Below are 17454 nucleotides of genomic sequence, written 5' to 3'. Positions count from 1 at the left end.
CAGAAATGTTGCAGTATTTAGATACCACTGAAAGTGTAAATAAACTTCATATATGAAAGGTTAAATCAGTAGTGCTCAAAAGGTACCCCTGTTGGGGCCAATAATCTTATCTAGCCCCAGAAGAGAGACAGCATAAGTAGCTACAGGGCAAGTTTCCACCACACTGCCCTTTGCCAGTATACCTCAGCCCGGCTCCAGAGTGACCATGTCTAGAGAGGTTTTAGAGTAACAGCCGTGTTAGTCTGTATTCGCAAAAAGAAAAGGAGGACTTGTGGCACCTTAGAGACTAACCAATGTATTTGAGCATAAGCTTTCGTGAGCTACAGCTCACTTCATCGGATGCATACCGTGGAAAGTGCAGAAGATCTTTTTATATACACACAAAGCATGAAAAAATACCTCCTCCCACCCCACTCTCCAGCAGGAGAGTGGGTTTGTGTGTGGGGGGGAGAAAACCTGGATTTGTGCTGGAAATGGCCCAACTTGATTATCATACACATTGTAAGGAGAGTGATCACTTTAGATAAACTATTACCAGCAGGAGAGTGGGGTGGGAGGAGGTATTTTTTCATGCTTTGTGTGTATATAAAAAGATCTTCTACACTTTCCACGGTATGCATCCGATGAAGTGAGCTGTAGCTCACGAAAGCTTATGCTCAAATAAATTGGTTAGTCTCTAAGGTGCCACAAGTACTCCTTTTCTTCATGTCTAGAGAAGAGAAAGGAATTGGGCTTTTCCACAGGGGAAGCACATTCTTTAGGAAGTGGATTTGTTTCATGCAGGCCACTGAGCCTGCTGCTGACTTCTGGTTTATTTCAGGCTCCGAGTAGAAGAATCAAGCTCTAGCAGTGACAGGCTCCCTGTATATACCAGTGCAAAGAACCAGCAGTGCTTTTTTTACCCTTAAAGTTTACCCAAAATGATTTTTGAGACCCAGAAGGACAGGTTACTAGGAAGAGTAGGGGCCTGGCCCTCACATGGCCAGCAGCCTAAACCTCAGGAACGACAGGTTCTGACTGCAGTAGCAGGGATTCAGCCTGTTATCCTTCAGAGGCAGATTCACTACGTTACATGACATTTACTATGGGTGGCTGGGTTTTTCCCTCCTGAGATTGTATAAACTGAGGGCCTGTCTGCTTTATATGGTCATTAAAGATGGTAGGTTACTTTATCTATCTTTCTTCCTTACTGGCCAAAATGCCACTTCCTCATTGGTGGATACTCGTTGGTATCTACATGAAAGGTGGCTGCATCCCTGTACAGCAGTATGTACACAGGTTCTTGAAAGGCATTACAGAAATAGGACAGACACCAGGATGATCTTTTGGGGGTTAAACCTTTGTGTGCTAGATGTATTTTATTTTAGGACATGGTCTGAAATGTGGTTGTTTGTGTTGTGTACAGTTTTGTTTTGTTTTTTACAAGGTGCTTGTAATATTCAAACACACTCAAAACAGTATTGTACTCTTAAAAATATACACAAAGTATAACAGACAAATGATTGTATTCAGTGATAATGAACACACAGGTAAAGCTCTCTGTTTACCCCTCATTTAATAATTAGCTGCAAACCTCTCTTGTGTTTTCACTTACTGAGAAAGATTACAGCTGTTGATGCTAGAACAGCAAAGAGGGTGAAGAGAAGGATCTGGTAAGAGCCCATGAGCTGTTGGACAATTCCTGCTTCATTGCACTGACCTAACATTTTCCAGAAAAATGAGGTAATATTTAGTCTTGGGTGTAGGCAGACTCCTGGTTTCTGTAATAAATGATACTGTAGAGACATACATCTAACCACTCTGCAGCTTTGTTGCAAGAACTAACTGAAAAGAAGTATTAAATAAGCTGTTTCAAAATCATTTATCCTTTTAATAGGAATTTGGTGTTGGAGCCTTAAGGAATGAAGTTCTCTCCCTAGACCAGGTGCAGCGCAAACAGCTGCAGTGAAAGTTTCCTGGCTCCGGCCCCTCTCAAAGTGCCTCACTAGGACTCGGAGGGACCACCTTATGGATTAAGGGCTATTCAGTCTCCCTATTCTATCAGAGACTCCCCTCTGTTCACTAGGAAATAGACCCAGACCACCAACTCATGTAGACTATTAAATAAAATCAGATGGAAACTGCTTTGCATCATTATTAACCCGCAACTCCATACAACTCCTCTTCCCACCCCCACCAAGTTCAGCTGTCCACACCTAGGGAGTAAGTCTCTTCCTTGTGATCCCGCTGAGTCTTCAGTGTGAAATGAACAAAACAGGGACCCCTTGTTACTGAGTTAGCATTCAAAAGGACCAATGCTGTGTGCTGCGGGACACTGAACTGCCACTAAGGTCAATGAGAATTAAGATACCGCACAGGTTCAGGCCTAGACACAGTAAGGTAGACTCGTTTCACTTTCTTGCAACAGGAAAGCAAACTGGAATGGTGAAGAATGAGGATCCAGTAACTAGCAAACCACTTTGATGGCACTATTGCATCTTCTCATACAAATAAGACCAGCTGATACTTACTAAACAGATGCTGCCCTGCCAGAACTCTCACGGCTATAGCAACTCTTTGGCCTGTGAGAATACAAGAGACATTGATAAAGACGGGGGTTGCCATCTGGTGGAGAGATGTGAGATTGACCACACTAACTGGGTAGAAGACAAGTCCAGGCATGTTGGGCGAATGTTCAGGCTGCCTCACTATTATCACAGGAGAGTTGGGGTGGACCTTTGAAAACAGACAAAAAGCAGTTATTTCAAAGGAAAACAAAAACAGTATATGCCAGTTCTGTATAATATTACTAGGGCTCTACCAAATTCAGGGTCCATTTTGGTCAATTTCATGGTCATAGGATTTTTTAAATCATCAGTTTCATGATTTCAGCTATTTAAATCTGAAATTTCATGGTGGTGTAATTGTAGGGGTTCTGACCCAAAAAGGAGTTGTGGGGGGTCGTGGTCCTGCTACCCTTACTTCTGCGCTGCTGCTGACGGCGGCTGCCTTCAGAGCTGGGCAGCTGGAGAGCGTGGCTGCTGGCCGGGATCCCAGCTCTGAAGGCAGAGCCGCCACCAGCAGCAGCGCAGATGTAAGGGTGGCAATACCGCGACCCCCTTAAAATATCCTTGCAACCCTCTTGCAACTCCCTTTTGGGTCAGGACCCCCAATTTGAGGAATGGTCTCCCCTGTGAAATCTGTATAGTACAGGGTAAAAGCACACAAAAGACCAGATTTCACGGTCTGTGATGTGTTTTTCATGGCCATGAATTTGGTAGGGCCCTAAATATTACACACCCAGACATAGAATAGCGAGGTTATTTATGACAATGCAGTAGTGATAACAAGTATTCCTGTAATTACCATCATTCACAGTGGGTAGCAGAATACTGGATGTGCTGATACTTCCAGAAATGGCCTGGGCCTGCTGGTATAACCTTGCCCACACAGTGCGCATGAGGTTACTTGGCATAGGAGGTGCCATTTTGAAGACTCCATCACCCTGCCCTGGCGGGTGTGATGTCGCATGTTTTGTGTGTGTGTGTGTGTGTGTGTGTGTGTGTGTGTGTGTGTGTGTGTGTGTGTGTGTGTGTGTGTGTGTGTGTGTGTGTGTGTGTGTGAAGTCACTTCAGTGGGGGAGGAGTGGCGAGCTCTTCATTATAACATCCCCCATCCTGTTTTCTTTCAGAATCAGACAGGCGAAAAACCACCCCAAAAGAGGACTGTCAGGTTTCCAACTGGATAAATGGCCTGCCTAGCATTGGGGTTACTGTAATTTAGGTTCTCCCTTGTCTACCTGCCCACCACTCCCCCCTCCTGATATAGAAGAGGGGGAGTGCTCAATTACTGTAAAAAAATCCACTACTGTTTCCAAACACAGAAGCAACTCAATCATTTCTTGAAGAATCTCCCACAAGGGACCAAGGGACTGCTCACACCGCACCTCGTGTACCGGGATCAGAGTCTCCCTACAGATACATGCTAAACAGAAGAAGGATTGCTATATGTATTCCCCAGGAATGGAGGGGCAGCGAGAGCTTTCTATGTACCTCCAGCTTTTCTAACACTTTCTCAGCTCCCAGCACTCTGATCTTGCCATTTAGTTGTTTGCTGCTAAAAACCAATTCAGACTGGTTGAGGTAAAATGCAGGGAGGAAGGGAACTAGGATTCTTTGCATTCCATCCTTGCTTTGTTCACTGAAGAGACAGACCATCACATATACAGAGGCCTCAGCAAAACTCAAAGCCAGCAGGACTTCATCAGACTGGGGTTTAGCAGTGATTATGCAGGCATAGAGACCTAAATTCAAGATGGGGAAAACCAAAGAATAAACATTCAGAAGCCTTGTGTTTGACTGTTTTTAATACATAAGCCATCTATCACTGGAAAACTACAAAGAGTGAGGGGAAAGGAGAATTCACGACACATAGTCTTACCCCGTGCTAACAAGTCAGCAGAAACAATGTTTGTGAAACACCACCATGTTCCCAATGCGGTGGAGAAATGGGAATTTTGTGGGAAGAAAAAAAAACAAACAATCAAAAATGGAAAATCCCCCCAAATCCCTGACCCCTTCCCTTGAAAGGGGCCAGCGTGCCTACCTTTGTCAATACTGAAGTGTGAGCGGACATGGAAGACTTTACTTGCTGGAATATCCAGCACTGTGCTGCTGAACTCCACTTGACACAGCAGGTGAGACTCTGGGCGCAGCAGATTAGTGGCTGCATAAACCTGACTGGGGCTGCATGGGCCTAGAAGAAAGAGAATTGGAAGAATGAAGAATGCATGAGCTAGTGTTATCACAATGGATCTTTCTATCAAGCCCAGGTGATGAAGCTTTCTCTGGTGGATAGAGCAGTTGAGAGGCCAGTCTATAATTTCCATCCAACCTACACCTCCCAGACAGAAGATTCTTTCCCAGTAGGTCACTGACACCTACAATCATTTCAATAGCAAAGTACAAAGCTTTGTTTGAAACAGACAACACGTTTTTTTACTTAAAACCTAAGGCTTGGAAACTGAAATGTTTATTGACAGCATAAGAATAGGCCTTGTCCTTTTTTAATCCATTATGGTGCCAATTCCATTCACTGACATCTGAGCTACACTTGGAGGGAAAGTAAGCCAGACAAAGCATACATTAAAAGAATTTCCTATTTTACATAAGAAAATATCCCTAATTTTGATATTCTTGGAAGGACACATGGGATGTACTGGTAATCTGTAGTCTAGCAGTTACAAAGGTTGAGCTGTAGTTTCACCTCATTTTAGGGTTATAAAGCCTGCATGACTTTGAATAAAGTGCTAGAGGACCAGTTTATAAACTGCTTTTATACCTGCAATTCAGTTTCTCTCAAATATGAGGGCTCCTACAGAATAAATACATTTGCTCTCCCATGGAACAAACACTAGAACCATCCCATTAACTGCAGTAGTTCAGTTTAGGCCAAGCTGGAGGAATTTAGAAGAAGCCAGCAGTAATAGGTCTTACCTCTGAGGCTTGTTCCTGCCCTGCCTGTGGCAACGAAAACCCAGACTTCAGAAGACTCAGGAGTATTGGTTAGGTAGCTTTTGGGACCAAGGTGGAGGCTTAATCTTGATGAACCATTGACAACTACCTAAAACATAAAACGGGGTATAAATCTGTGTTCGAAAGACTGGTGTGTTCATATGGACAGTGGGGAGTTTTATTGCTGTAACTATTTCTCTGCTACTGAACATTCTTCCGTTCTCCAGAACCAAGCAATTTTATTACCTCTGGGACCAGACTAAGTCCCCTTTACACTGTCAGAGTGGTGTAAAGACACAAGCTCTTAGTGTCTTCTTTTTAAAGACCCTATTAACTTACTTACAGGACTGTTTTTCCTACATAGGAACTGAATCCAGGTTTGCAAATTATCCCATGTCAAGTTACAGTAAAAACTCTGCTTTTGCAGCACCATAACACAGACTTCAGCCACGATGCTAATGGTGCTGCTTTCAGTTTCTAAGTCTAGGCCGTGCAGTCTTATAAACAAAAGGATTCCAAGATAAATACAGACTAACTGCCAGGGGTGCAGCATGCAAGTAATTTATGGGAAGAATTTCCTTGGCACAAGCAGTAGCAAGCTGGTCTCGTACAGGAGAGTGTAGCAATAAATACCTCTCTGTATGTTTTCACTGTCCCTGGGATGTCATGAAAGATTGTAGCTGTCCCAGCATTCTTCACAAACGTTGCTCCACTCAAAGGGTCTGTCTCAAGAATGCCAGTGGGGGAGACTTGCCACAGCCCAGGTTCACCTATAAAGGCCAAGTCATAAACCAGATTCCTCTGGTCAGTCTCCACTTCATGAAAGGAATCACTGAATGTGCTGGGAGTAAGTTTCAGGCATCACTTCCCCTATAGCACGTTCACGGAGTTCATACAGCGTAGGCCACACTCACAGATCTTGTCGTTTAGTGGGACACACGGAGCTCACTGCCTGCCTGATTGCAAAGGCAGTCTATAAATCATATTTACTTGAACAAAATAGAACCATAAGGCTGCAGGTTAATTTTTAGGGTCACTGAGTCAAAAGAATGCGCAGAAGAGGTTTTATAGGATGCAGGAAAGGGTTTGGCATTCCTGGCCATGCTCTCCGGCTACCTTTTGTTCCTAAGACCCTGTCAAAGCTTAATGATGAGGAGACAGTAATAAAACTGGAGCTGCAGGAGCACTGACTCTTGTGTATTGAGAGTTCTAATGCAGCTGCAGAACCCTTGGTATAAAGAACACCGGTCACTAGCCCCTGTGCGGCCTGCCCTCTTGGGTGGTTGTGAAGTGCCACACTGGTGAGTGAGGAAAAAAAAGAGGAAAACAGCAGCCCTGGAATGAAAGGATGCAAAATACTCCTTTGGAGTTAAGGCCAGGGACAGCAAGGTTGAGCCCACACTTGAATCCTAGAGCAGGGGTTCTCAATCTTTTTCCTTCTGAGCCCGCCTCCCCCTCCCCCCCCAAGCTATAAAAACTCTACAGTCCACCTGTAACAACTAGTTTTCTGCATATAAAAGCCAGGGCCGGCATTAAGGGGTAACAAGCAAGGCAACTGCCCAGGGCCCCATGCCACAGGGGCCCCCACGGAGCTAAACTGCTCAGGCTCTGGCTTCAGCCCTGGGTGGTGGGGCAGCTCAGGGCCTTGGGCTTCAGCCCCATGCGGTGGGGCTTCAGCTTTCTGCCGAGGGCCCCAGCGAGTCTAATGCTTGGCGGACCCCCTGAAACCTGCTCGCGGCCCCCCAGGGAGTCCCGGACCCCTGGTTGAGAACCACTGTCCTAGAGCAGTGGAGAAGGGAGGACACTTTCTATTGACAGCAGAGATAGGCCTGATACTCCTTTGACTTGTACTGGTGTAAATCCATAACAGAGCCAGTGTAGGTGTAAGGAGAATTAGGGCCCCTGTCATTAGACGGTGAGAAGCAGATACTCTCCTTTGAGGACCCACTAAAGCTGACACTTTCTGGTTCTGGGCAAGACAGGAATTGCCACTGGTAGCGCTTCACGGCACTAAGCTAGGCTCTAATAGGAACAGGATTTCCACCAGACCCAACAGAGCTCCCTTTGTGCTCCATCCCAGAAACGAACCTAGTGCAGAAGTCATGCCAATCCCGCCTTCCCCACATGCAGTGGAGCCAAAGCCAGAGCCGTGCAACATGCTTCATCTCCTCCTTCTTACTACTGGATGCCAAAATAAGCTAAACAGGCTCTTCCTGGTCTGGCAAGCTAAAGCTGAGAGTACTTTAACATGTCCAATATTAACTCCTTGGTGCCAATAAGCATTCAAACTCCCATCGCTGAGCAGTTATGCATTTTACACTGGCCCTTATCCTGTCTGTCACAGAGTTAATGGAGAAATTAGAAGCCATACAAACTTGAAATCGGACGACTTTATGAAAGTGGAATGTGTCTGGATTAGAATTTGGCCAGGAAACTGGAGTAAACACCCCTCCCACAGCCACAGTTTTACGTTGCCTTCAAGTCAATACGTTCAGCTGTGCAGAGAGCCCTACCTCCATGCTGGGACACCAGTTCAGTTCTGCCTCTGGGGAAGATGGCCCCCTATTAAATCCCCAGCACCGCTCCACTGTCCCTTAGCGGTCTCTCATTCAAGTATGGGCTCCCTAGCTCTGCTTAGCTTGTGAGATCTAACGTGGTGACTGGAACAGGTCATGTTAACACCACAATAGATAGAGACTACACCAGGAGCAGAAAAACAACATACAAACCTTCTTGGTTTACAAGGGGTGTGCTGAAACAGATCACATCTCCGACTGCAATGGGCTCTGAGAGGTCTGGCTCAATGACATGCTCCACAGGCACGTGGATATAATCAGCCATGCCTGGGTGCTTCTCATCCCAGATTCCCAACAGTGTCACTCCTCTGTTCACAGCCTGAGCAACGTATGTGTAATTCTTATTCCCAGGTCTGATTAGCAGCAGGTCATCTCTGAAAGCAAACAAGCCCCAGTCAAAAGAAAACGAGCAGAGCTTCGGATGCCCAGAAGAGATAAGCAGCATATTTCAAGTATAAAAACCCCACAGCTAACATAGCCCAGTGAGTTATGTGAACCAGCTTTTCACTTCTGAAGAGCTCCCTTCAAATCTGCTTTAGCCCTGAAATACAGAACCTTTCACCTCTCCCACCACGTGTAATGCTAAAATTTTATCTGTGAGTTTTAGTCACCCTAGTCAACTATGTGCCAACCTCCTCAGGACTGTACCTGTTCAAAGCCAGGTAAAGCTGGGTGTTCTGGGCATGGAATTTTTCCCCAATATTGTCATAGAACTGGACTGTGAGAGTAAGAGCCATCCCCAGAGGAAATGCCATCAGAGATGTGCTGCTAATGGTGTAGAGTTGGGGACTGGTGCTTATCCTCAGGTATGACACTGGAGCCACCTGTAAGAGACAATGCTTCCTTTGGTTCACTTTAAAAAAAACATGAAATTTATGTCTTTCCCACCGAAGCAGATCCACGTATTATGTACAAGTGTACAATGGTTCATAACTAATTCAGAAGAAAGTGCACCACCTACTGAACCATCTCTCTTTCTTCCTGCAGGACCTAGGTTTTGCTTGGTCTCCCATCACTCAAAGCATTTAAGATTGCTCTTAAATTATCAATAGCACATGAATAAATGAAAAAGCATACAATATATTTATGGCGAGAAGGACAGCACTGTTTCTTAGGCCTTATTTTAAGCCCTAAAAAATGAAGTAACAGATAAAGATACTTTGCACTTCTGTGGGGCCTTTCACACAATAGGGTGATTTACAAACATTTTAAACCTCACAACACATCATCCCCCATTTTACAGATGGGTAAATTAAGGCTCAAAGAAGTGATGTGACTGGCCTCCAAGGTCACACTTGGAGTCAGTGGCAGAGCTGAGGCGGAACCCTGGAGATCAGGGGTCCTTACTTGCCCCGCCGAGACACTGATCCTGATCCAATGAATAGTACGTGATCTCTCAGCATCAGCAGGTTTTCATGATTTGAAAAAATCGGACACTGGTGCTATTTCTTTTACTTGCAACAGTTCTTACCCGGACCCCGGTTATGACTGTCTGGTTGACTCCAAAGAGTTCTAGAGAAGTTACTTCTAGCACTGCAGTGCCTGTTACAGCTCCTGCTCTCAGGAGTCCCTGGCCATGCTCCTCAATGACGGAAGAGTTGGGGAAACATTGCAGGATTTGAGAGCTCACAAGCGCCGCCCCCTCCCTAGGTCAAGGACAGAGTGAACAAACCCTCGGTTAGACTCTACCAGGCTGAACATTTCAGTCTAAATGGAGGGCAGTGAAGCTATGAGAAATCTCAGCAAGAAGAGCTTTTCTCAGACAAGCCATGTATCCAGCAATTTCAAAACTCCCCCAGGAGAGTGTGCCTCCAAGCTTTTCCAGTTCACAGCTTATCGTATTTTATTATTATTTAAATGAGGCATGAAAGTGCTGAGCCAGTGGTTTAGTGACAGCACCACCCACTCATTCACAAGAGATCAGAGTTTGGGCCCCAAACTCAATCTCATTCCCTCTGCTGACAGACTGAGAGCAGGAGGAAGGCACAATATTCTCCAGATGGTCAGACCCAGTTCTGCTCAGGGTCGCTCAGATATGTTGCACATTTGAGGGTGGTAGGGTACCAGAGGACACCCCTCAGAAAAGTGCATATTATATTCCCAACAGAAAAGAACACATCTGGGAGTGTGCATAATCTAAGAACCACAAAAACTACCACCCCAGATTTCATTTCTCGCACTGACAGTGGAGCTCAACCTGGTCTCAATACTCATCGGATAAAATTCATCCCTGCGCTGGGGGCTAGCACAGGGCCTATGCAACACTTAAATTTCACTTAAGCCTTTCTGTGCCAGGCTTGAGTTTCACTTAATATGCACAAAGTATGGCTTTAAAGACTAATGTTCAGGCAATTTCAGAGACTGAGCATGCCCAAAAGTGGTCTCCCATGCAACAGAATTCTGCAAGTCTGTGCAGCTCTTGGAAAGAAGATAAAAAGTTGACTGCAATGCAAAGAGGCAGAAAGGAAGAACACATGCTGTAAACCGGTGGTGCCCAACCTTATTACACAGGAGGGCCACGTAAATCTTGTGTGGGCCAAACAGATTCTACATATTTTAATGACACCTGTACTGATTTATCTTTTAAGTTCAGCTTGTTTCGTACGTATTTAGACAGAAATAACCTATGTCCAGTATTGTCTATTTACACAATTGTGTAAACTAAATGATGTAAACATGATGACAAAACACTGATGAATCAGCTGTTAGTAATATTGTGTTGAAGCAGGCTATGGGCTTTATGAAATGCTCTGGTGGGTCACATACAACCCACGGGCCATAGGTTGGGCACCCCTGCTGTAAACTGTTTCTCTGTCCTATATTTCCTGGGTTCAGAATGGAATGTCTTTTCTTTGTTTACCTGTTTGTATACAGCTTGAGCTGTGAGTTTGTGGACATCAGAATCTGCTCTGCAGGGCACTCAGGAGAGAAAAGTAGAAGCTTATCGAACACCTGTAGGAACAGAACAAATCATTTTATAAAGAGAAATTCAGAAAAATACATCTGGATTAAATTAAATAGCAGGTACTTTTAGAACCAATGAAAGAAAATGCTTTTTCACACAGCATGTAATCATCCTGTGGAACTCCTTCCCACAGGGGATCAGAGATTTAGATGTTGTGACTACAACGTAGAGATTGGATAATTTTTCTATCAATAACTTTATACGTGACATAGTAGGGATTAACACATGCAAGCTGATTGCTGTCTAACAGAATCCATTACCATCCATATGTACGGTAGAGAATAAGAGGACTGAAACATATGTTTTTTTTCCCCTCCCTTTTTACTCCTAGAGCATCAGGTATTAGTCACTGCCGAAGTCAGAATACAAAAGTCAATTGACCAATAACATGATCCAGTATGACAAATCCTATGTTCTCATGTAGGCTGGTTAATAAGAAATCAGAAGAAAGCCCCTCAATATGGGGGTGGAAATGATAATGGCTGCCTGGAGAGCGATGCACAGTGCTCATCAGCAGAGAAAGGCACTTTTATTGTTGGGAACCTCTTCACACAAGGAATATACAAATACAAAACATAGTAAGAAGAAAAGGAGTACCTGTGGCACCTTGGAGACTAACAAATGTATTAGAGCATAAGCTTTCTTGAGCTACAGCTCACTTCATCGGATTCATGCATTCCGATGAAGTGAGCTATAGCTCACGAAAGCTTATGCTCTAATACATTTGTTAGTCTCTAAGGTGCCACAAGTACTCCTTTTCTTCTTACGGATACAGACTAACACGGCTGCTACTCTGAAACAAAACATAGTAAGAAAGTACAGAAAGAAACGACTAAGCATTCAACATCCATTTCCAGCGGCTGTTATGTGAGCTGTACGGTTAAAGCCCTTCACATTGCACGGAAATGAGGAACTTTCTCCTGCTTACTGGCTGATATGATTTTGCTTTTATTCTGAAAATGCCAAGACTGTTTGGCTCCAGGCTCGAGAGCAGTCACTGAAACTGCCGCTGTGCAGGGGGTGATGATTTCTATTCCAAAGGCTTCAAGAGGCAAGTCTCAATGAAAATCCACAAAATCCATATCAAAAGTGTGGGCTGGACATTTAGTGTGGGCAGGCCAGCTCATTAACAGAACTCTCCCTTGCTCTGCGGCAGAAACAACACTGCAGAAGGGTGGGGGCTGGAGTTACACACAATCTATATACACCCCATGGGCAGCATGAATGAAGTCACCACTAACCAGGAGTATCAGTTAGCGAGAAATACAGAGACATGCAGAGAAGGGTTTACACATCTCTGTGCACACTGTGACCACAATACATCTTTTGTGATGCACCTGTTCGTGGACAGCCTGCAGTGTACTCCTATCCATGGCACACCTGCCAGCTTGACTTGGTATCTTGCCTAGGCTTCATTTCCTTTTTCCTCCTTGCTTCCGATATGAAATCCTGTCTTCTGCCTCTTCCCATGAAAGTAAGAGATCCCATTTGGAGTGACCAGGGCAACTTACCAATATTTGTACTTCATCTGAGAGTTCAGCCATGTTTCCTTCAAACTGACCGGCGGATACATTCAGACATTGCACTGTCACTTTAATACTGGTTCTCCCAGCTGCCTTAGTATGTACAACCATAGCAAAGTTATTCTCGGGTAGAACCTGCAGGGAAACCTGACAGAGAGATGGTAGGGTTGTCATTACAGGCTGCTCAGGCCTTTCCGATCAACTGTTCATTTATAGTAAAGGAAAAATGCAGACAGATGCCATATGTAGGGTTCAAGAGGTCACTTTTCCCTTGCATTTTCTTCTTTATGATGAGAGATGCTATTATAAGTTAATTGCCTCTAGGTAGAATGGTTAATGAGTAACTCCCTCAAGAGCCTGGTACTGTTCCTCTTAAGATATACAAAGATAAGCATCCAGCTCAGTGCAGCTCCAGCTGGCTCTGCTTGGACAAGGAGACAGCTAAAGACAGTCCCTGTCTCAAGGAGTTCACAATCTGAAACATACACACAGCAGACATAGTATAAGGAAGTTTAAGGCAATGTCACTGAAGAAATCACTGTAGAAGACTTTGTGAAAGGCTTTCTCTGTTTCAAAGAAGGACTAGGAGGAGGAAGGGGAGGTCATTTGGTGTCCTAATTTATGAAGGCAGGGATGCTGGCACTCAAGCCATATGGTCTGCAGAGCAGTGCTAATCTGCCCAGCCAGGAATTCTAATGCAGCTTGCCTTATCCCCAATGCCTTTAGCCACCACCTGGCATGCAGTGGGTTTTAATCACGTTCTTGTGGACAGCTCCATACCTCTGAGTGTCGGGGGAGAAGGTCCAGAACATCCCGTTTACTCATTGACCAGTGGAATATCAGCCCTGGGTTGGCATTACCAAAGGAAAATGGAGTCAGAGTGCTGGTCAGCCCCATGACATAAACAGGCATCTGCAAAGTAAAAATACTGTCACCATGGGCACTCAGGGTATTGCTGATGTTTTCTACATTACAGTTTGGGCATCTAAGCTCAATTCTGGACGGAAAGCTTCCACAGTAGGAGAGATTAAAAAGCCTGGGACTGTTCATCTTAGAAAAGAGCCAACTCAGAGGGGATAGGACAGAAGTCTATGAAATCATGGCTGGGGTGGAGAAAGTGAACAGGGAAGTGTTTTCACCCCTTCAAATAACACAAAAACCAGCGGTCTCCCAATGAAATTATTAGGCAGCGGGTTTAAGACACACACCAGGAAGTACTTCTTCAAACAACGCACTGTCAACCTGTGGAACTCATTGCCAGGGGATGTTGTGAAGGCCAAGACTATAACCGAGTTCAAAAAAGAACTAGATAAGTTCATGGGGAGAGGTCCATCAATGGCTGTTAACCAAGATGGTCAGGGACGTAATCCCATGCTCTGGTGTCCCTAAACCTCTGACTGCCAGAAGCTGGGACTGGATGACCTGGGATGGATCACTCAATAATTGCCCTGTTCTGTTCATTCCCTCTGAAGCATTTGGCACCAGCCACTGCTGGAACTCTGGGCTACATGGACCACTGGTCTGACCCAGTATGGCCGTTCTTATGAACGGCAGACAAATAAATGAATAGGACACAGACTATGAGGAGTTGCCAACATGGTGACACAAGAAATTAATTGTAAACTCTTCAAAAATAGTTAGGGTTTGTAGTATGTGTCATGAATTTGTTACCAACAGCCTATTCTCTGAAGTCTCTTAACATTACTGTAAAACGTACAAACAACCTAGCTAAATGCCTAGCCCTAGAGAAAATATAACAACCCCTTCTGACAGTGGCATATCCTTGTGTGCAGAAGACCCAGGTTCAGTCCCCCACGCCCTGGACTGGTGGAAGGAGCTGTGTATGGCAAATAGAGCAAGCATATTCTACCTGGACATACTCAGATCTTCGGCAGCAGCCAAGCAGTTCCCTTTTCAGTGTGCCTTCCATGCTGTCCTGCACATAACTTCCTTCTCACTTATACACACAAAGCATTTGAGAGCCCTTCTAAATTCCAAGTATGAGAACGTTTCAGAAACTATCTTACAACAGTGGACTAGATGCATGATTCTCCACTAGCACGGTTTCTTGAGGCGTTTGTGAAGATATTCCAGGCTCCCTCTCCCCACTTTAATGATTTGTCTCTGCTGGGCCTTAGGGCACTGTCATTTCCCAGCTCCCATCCAGTGGAGCACAGAGCTCTAACCCGCTGTAGGACTTAGGTTGCTTATCATTATGAGAATGGGGTTTAGAGCATACACAGTAGAACAAGAGTCAGCTAAAGTCTCCATTTGGTAAATTGGTGCCATTTGCTTGAGAAGGTTGGAAGTTACTGGTCTAGATGACTAAAGAAGTCCGTTTTCAGTTACTACATCACGTTAGTAAACCCTATCTCAGGATTTTCAGCACCATTTGGATTTATACCTGCAATCACAAACTCCAGCTAGAGCTAGAAAGTCATTCACTACTTGCAGGTCACTGTGGTTTCCGATATTAGCTACAGAACTAACCTTGGTGGCTGTTATAAGCCTAGTGGCAGGTGCATGAATTCTTACTGCTCTCAGCTGAACTACTTCCAATCCCACTTGACCCTGCAATATAAGGCAAATAACATGCTTTGAGATATAGGAGTAAAATGGACAATCTGAGGAAGGAGACTGGGGACCTACCATCAAAATAAACAGTGTGTAGGCTGGTTAGGGGCTCAGTTGGTAGCTTTAAAGGAGAACTAGACTTGCATGCAGTCCCAGAGCTTAGCAGAACTGCAGAAGTGACAGTCCCTGAGGAACATGAAGCAAACATGGCACTATGGCCACCACAGGCGCCAACTTCTGTCGTGCCCCCCCACCCCCAGCCCCACTCCAACTCTGCCCCTATTGGATCCCTCCCCAAATCCCTGCCCTGGCGCCGCCTCCTCCCCCAAGCGTGCCTCGTTCCCCCTCCTCCCCCCTCCCTCCCAGGCTTGCCACGTGAAACAGCTGCGCACTCAGGGGAGGAGGTGGAGTGAGGGGAGGCAGAAGTGAGCTGGGGGGAGGGAGCAGGGGGTGGAGCTGCCAGTGGGTGCAGAGCAGCCACCAATTTTTCCCCGTGGGTGCTCCAGCCCCGGAGCACCCACGGAGTTGGCACCTATGATGGCCACCAACACAGAGGCTGCAGCAGCTTATTTGCTAGCCAAGCAGGGAAAGTTTCTGGTTGGCAGAGAGCTATTTGATGCCCCATTGCTTTCTCCCATGAATTAAACATTTACTTTGTTTCAACAATGCACTTCCCACTGAGGGTGCAACAAAGCAAGAAACACAGAGATGTAAGAGCTGATGCCACTTAGTAAGGCATTTCTCCCTCCAACAGGCAAAGGCCTTACTTCTCATTTCAGACATAAAACCAAAGAACAAACTACAATAATAACCCTACAATAACCTTTACTCCTGTCTAGGCACGACATGCATATAGTATGGGATCTTAGAGACGACGGGAGTTTTCTCCAACCAAGGATTTCAGGATCACTTCCACTGAGATGCCCAAACCCACCTGCAGATGTGCTTCCTCAGCAGAGGCCAGTGCAAGGAAAATACATCAGAGAAACAAATGAGGAATTACAAAACAAGCTAGGAAGATACCTTTGAGAAAACTATTACTTTTCCTGTGTCTTCACTGACCGCCTGAATGGTACCCTGTATTATGGCTGTTCCAACTGCCTTAGCCATCACCTGGCCCAGCCTGTTAACTACAGCCACAGTCTGGTTACTGATAGAGAAGTGAATGATGGACTGTGGCTGTGGGCCACCTTCTGACATCACCTGCAATATATTTAAACAGGAAACTGTAGTCCCAGAAAATGAGGTAAACGCAATTGAACCACATACCAGATCTGCGCTTTTCCTTGTCCACAAACAGAAAGCATATCACATATTGGAAACAACGCAGTGTCTCTTCCCCGGCTTCTCAAGTGAGTACATCAGATACACCTCACAGTGCAAATATATTCAAAAGAAACAGGAGAAGCTAGTCTGGAAATGATCTGGAGGCGAGAGTCTGAGAGGGAGGGGAAGAGAAGGCCAAACATACCTGATGTAATTTTGACTTCTACTGCTTAGGAAAGAGTGGGGAAGGTTAAGTGAGAAAGAGGTAGCAAAGTAGGAAACAGGAATAGAACCAATAATAGGATATAGAGCCTTTACCATCTGCTCTATCAGACATTTTTTACCAGTACTATACTCTTTTAATATGGCAGGAGGAGTGGGGCGGGGGGAGGAAGGAAGAAAGAGGCAAAGGGGACTGGGTAAATCTTATTTGTCTCTGGAAGAACTAATATACTTTAAAGCTCACCTGCCTCATGTTGTGTGGAATGAGGGTCATTTCCTCTGGGTTGAGTTTGAATGGAGGAAAGACCTAGCAAAGGGAAAAGGAGGGAAAACTTTTTCTGCTGCAGGATTTCTTTTTAAAAAGACAAACCATTAATATTAAAAATACTCCTTGCTTAGTGGTGCACTACACAGGGCACCTGGCCAGTCTGCACTTAGTGTTGAAGTGCCACAGACATTCTACCAGCGCCCCCCCCCCCCCCCCCCCCACAAAAAACCTCACAACAGCTAAAATTACCTATATTTTAGAGAACAATGAGATTGATGGTAGCTCAGTATTTGAATTCTTTGCTACAGCATACAAAATAAATCACATGTGCATTTTTCTAAGCTGATTATGCCACATCCCTTTGAGATCTCTATAACAGAGAATGGGACTCCCAGTTAGCAAACACCCTCTGTTTTGTAAACATCAGGACAACATAGATTTTTATGGAAAATGGGTTAATTTGGTAAAATAAACAAACAGCAGCATGTTGCCCTTATAAGAAATCTGTGATTTCTTACAAGATCTTTCCATTCTTTTATGACTGCCAAACCCATCTAAACGCCAAGCT

The 17454-nt window shown here is 44.9% G+C and overlaps 1 protein-coding gene across 2 annotated transcripts in view; it reads right to left on the bottom strand.

Annotated features, from left to right (window-relative positions):
- NUP210L (nucleoporin 210 like) overlaps positions 1-17454 on the bottom strand; it is a 47358-nt gene that overhangs the window by 1575 nt on the left and 28329 nt on the right. For both annotated transcript variants that reach the window (XM_043535565.1, XM_043535564.1), the window contains 15 exons: positions 16863-16925; positions 16154-16333; positions 15047-15127; positions 13337-13468; positions 12545-12703; positions 10929-11020; positions 9540-9714; positions 8717-8892; positions 8222-8442; positions 6126-6262; positions 5475-5601; positions 4585-4734; positions 4032-4282; positions 2511-2715; positions 1595-1699 (listed from right to left, as the gene is read on the bottom strand). In XM_043535565.1, coding sequence (XP_043391500.1) covers positions 1595-1699; positions 2511-2715; positions 4032-4282; positions 4585-4734; positions 5475-5601; positions 6126-6262; positions 8222-8442; positions 8717-8892; positions 9540-9714; positions 10929-11020; positions 12545-12703; positions 13337-13468; positions 15047-15127; positions 16154-16333; positions 16863-16925 — 2254 coding nt within the window. The remainder of the gene's footprint in view (positions 1-1594; positions 1700-2510; positions 2716-4031; positions 4283-4584; positions 4735-5474; positions 5602-6125; positions 6263-8221; positions 8443-8716; positions 8893-9539; positions 9715-10928; positions 11021-12544; positions 12704-13336; positions 13469-15046; positions 15128-16153; positions 16334-16862; positions 16926-17454) is intronic.

This window comes from Chelonia mydas, chromosome 24 (genome assembly GCF_015237465.2).
Source record: "Chelonia mydas isolate rCheMyd1 chromosome 24, rCheMyd1.pri.v2, whole genome shotgun sequence".
Taxonomy (NCBI): Eukaryota; Metazoa; Chordata; order Testudines; family Cheloniidae; genus Chelonia; species Chelonia mydas.
Note: the sequence above shows the minus strand (reverse complement) of the source record. Positions and strands in the feature narration are given on the sequence as shown.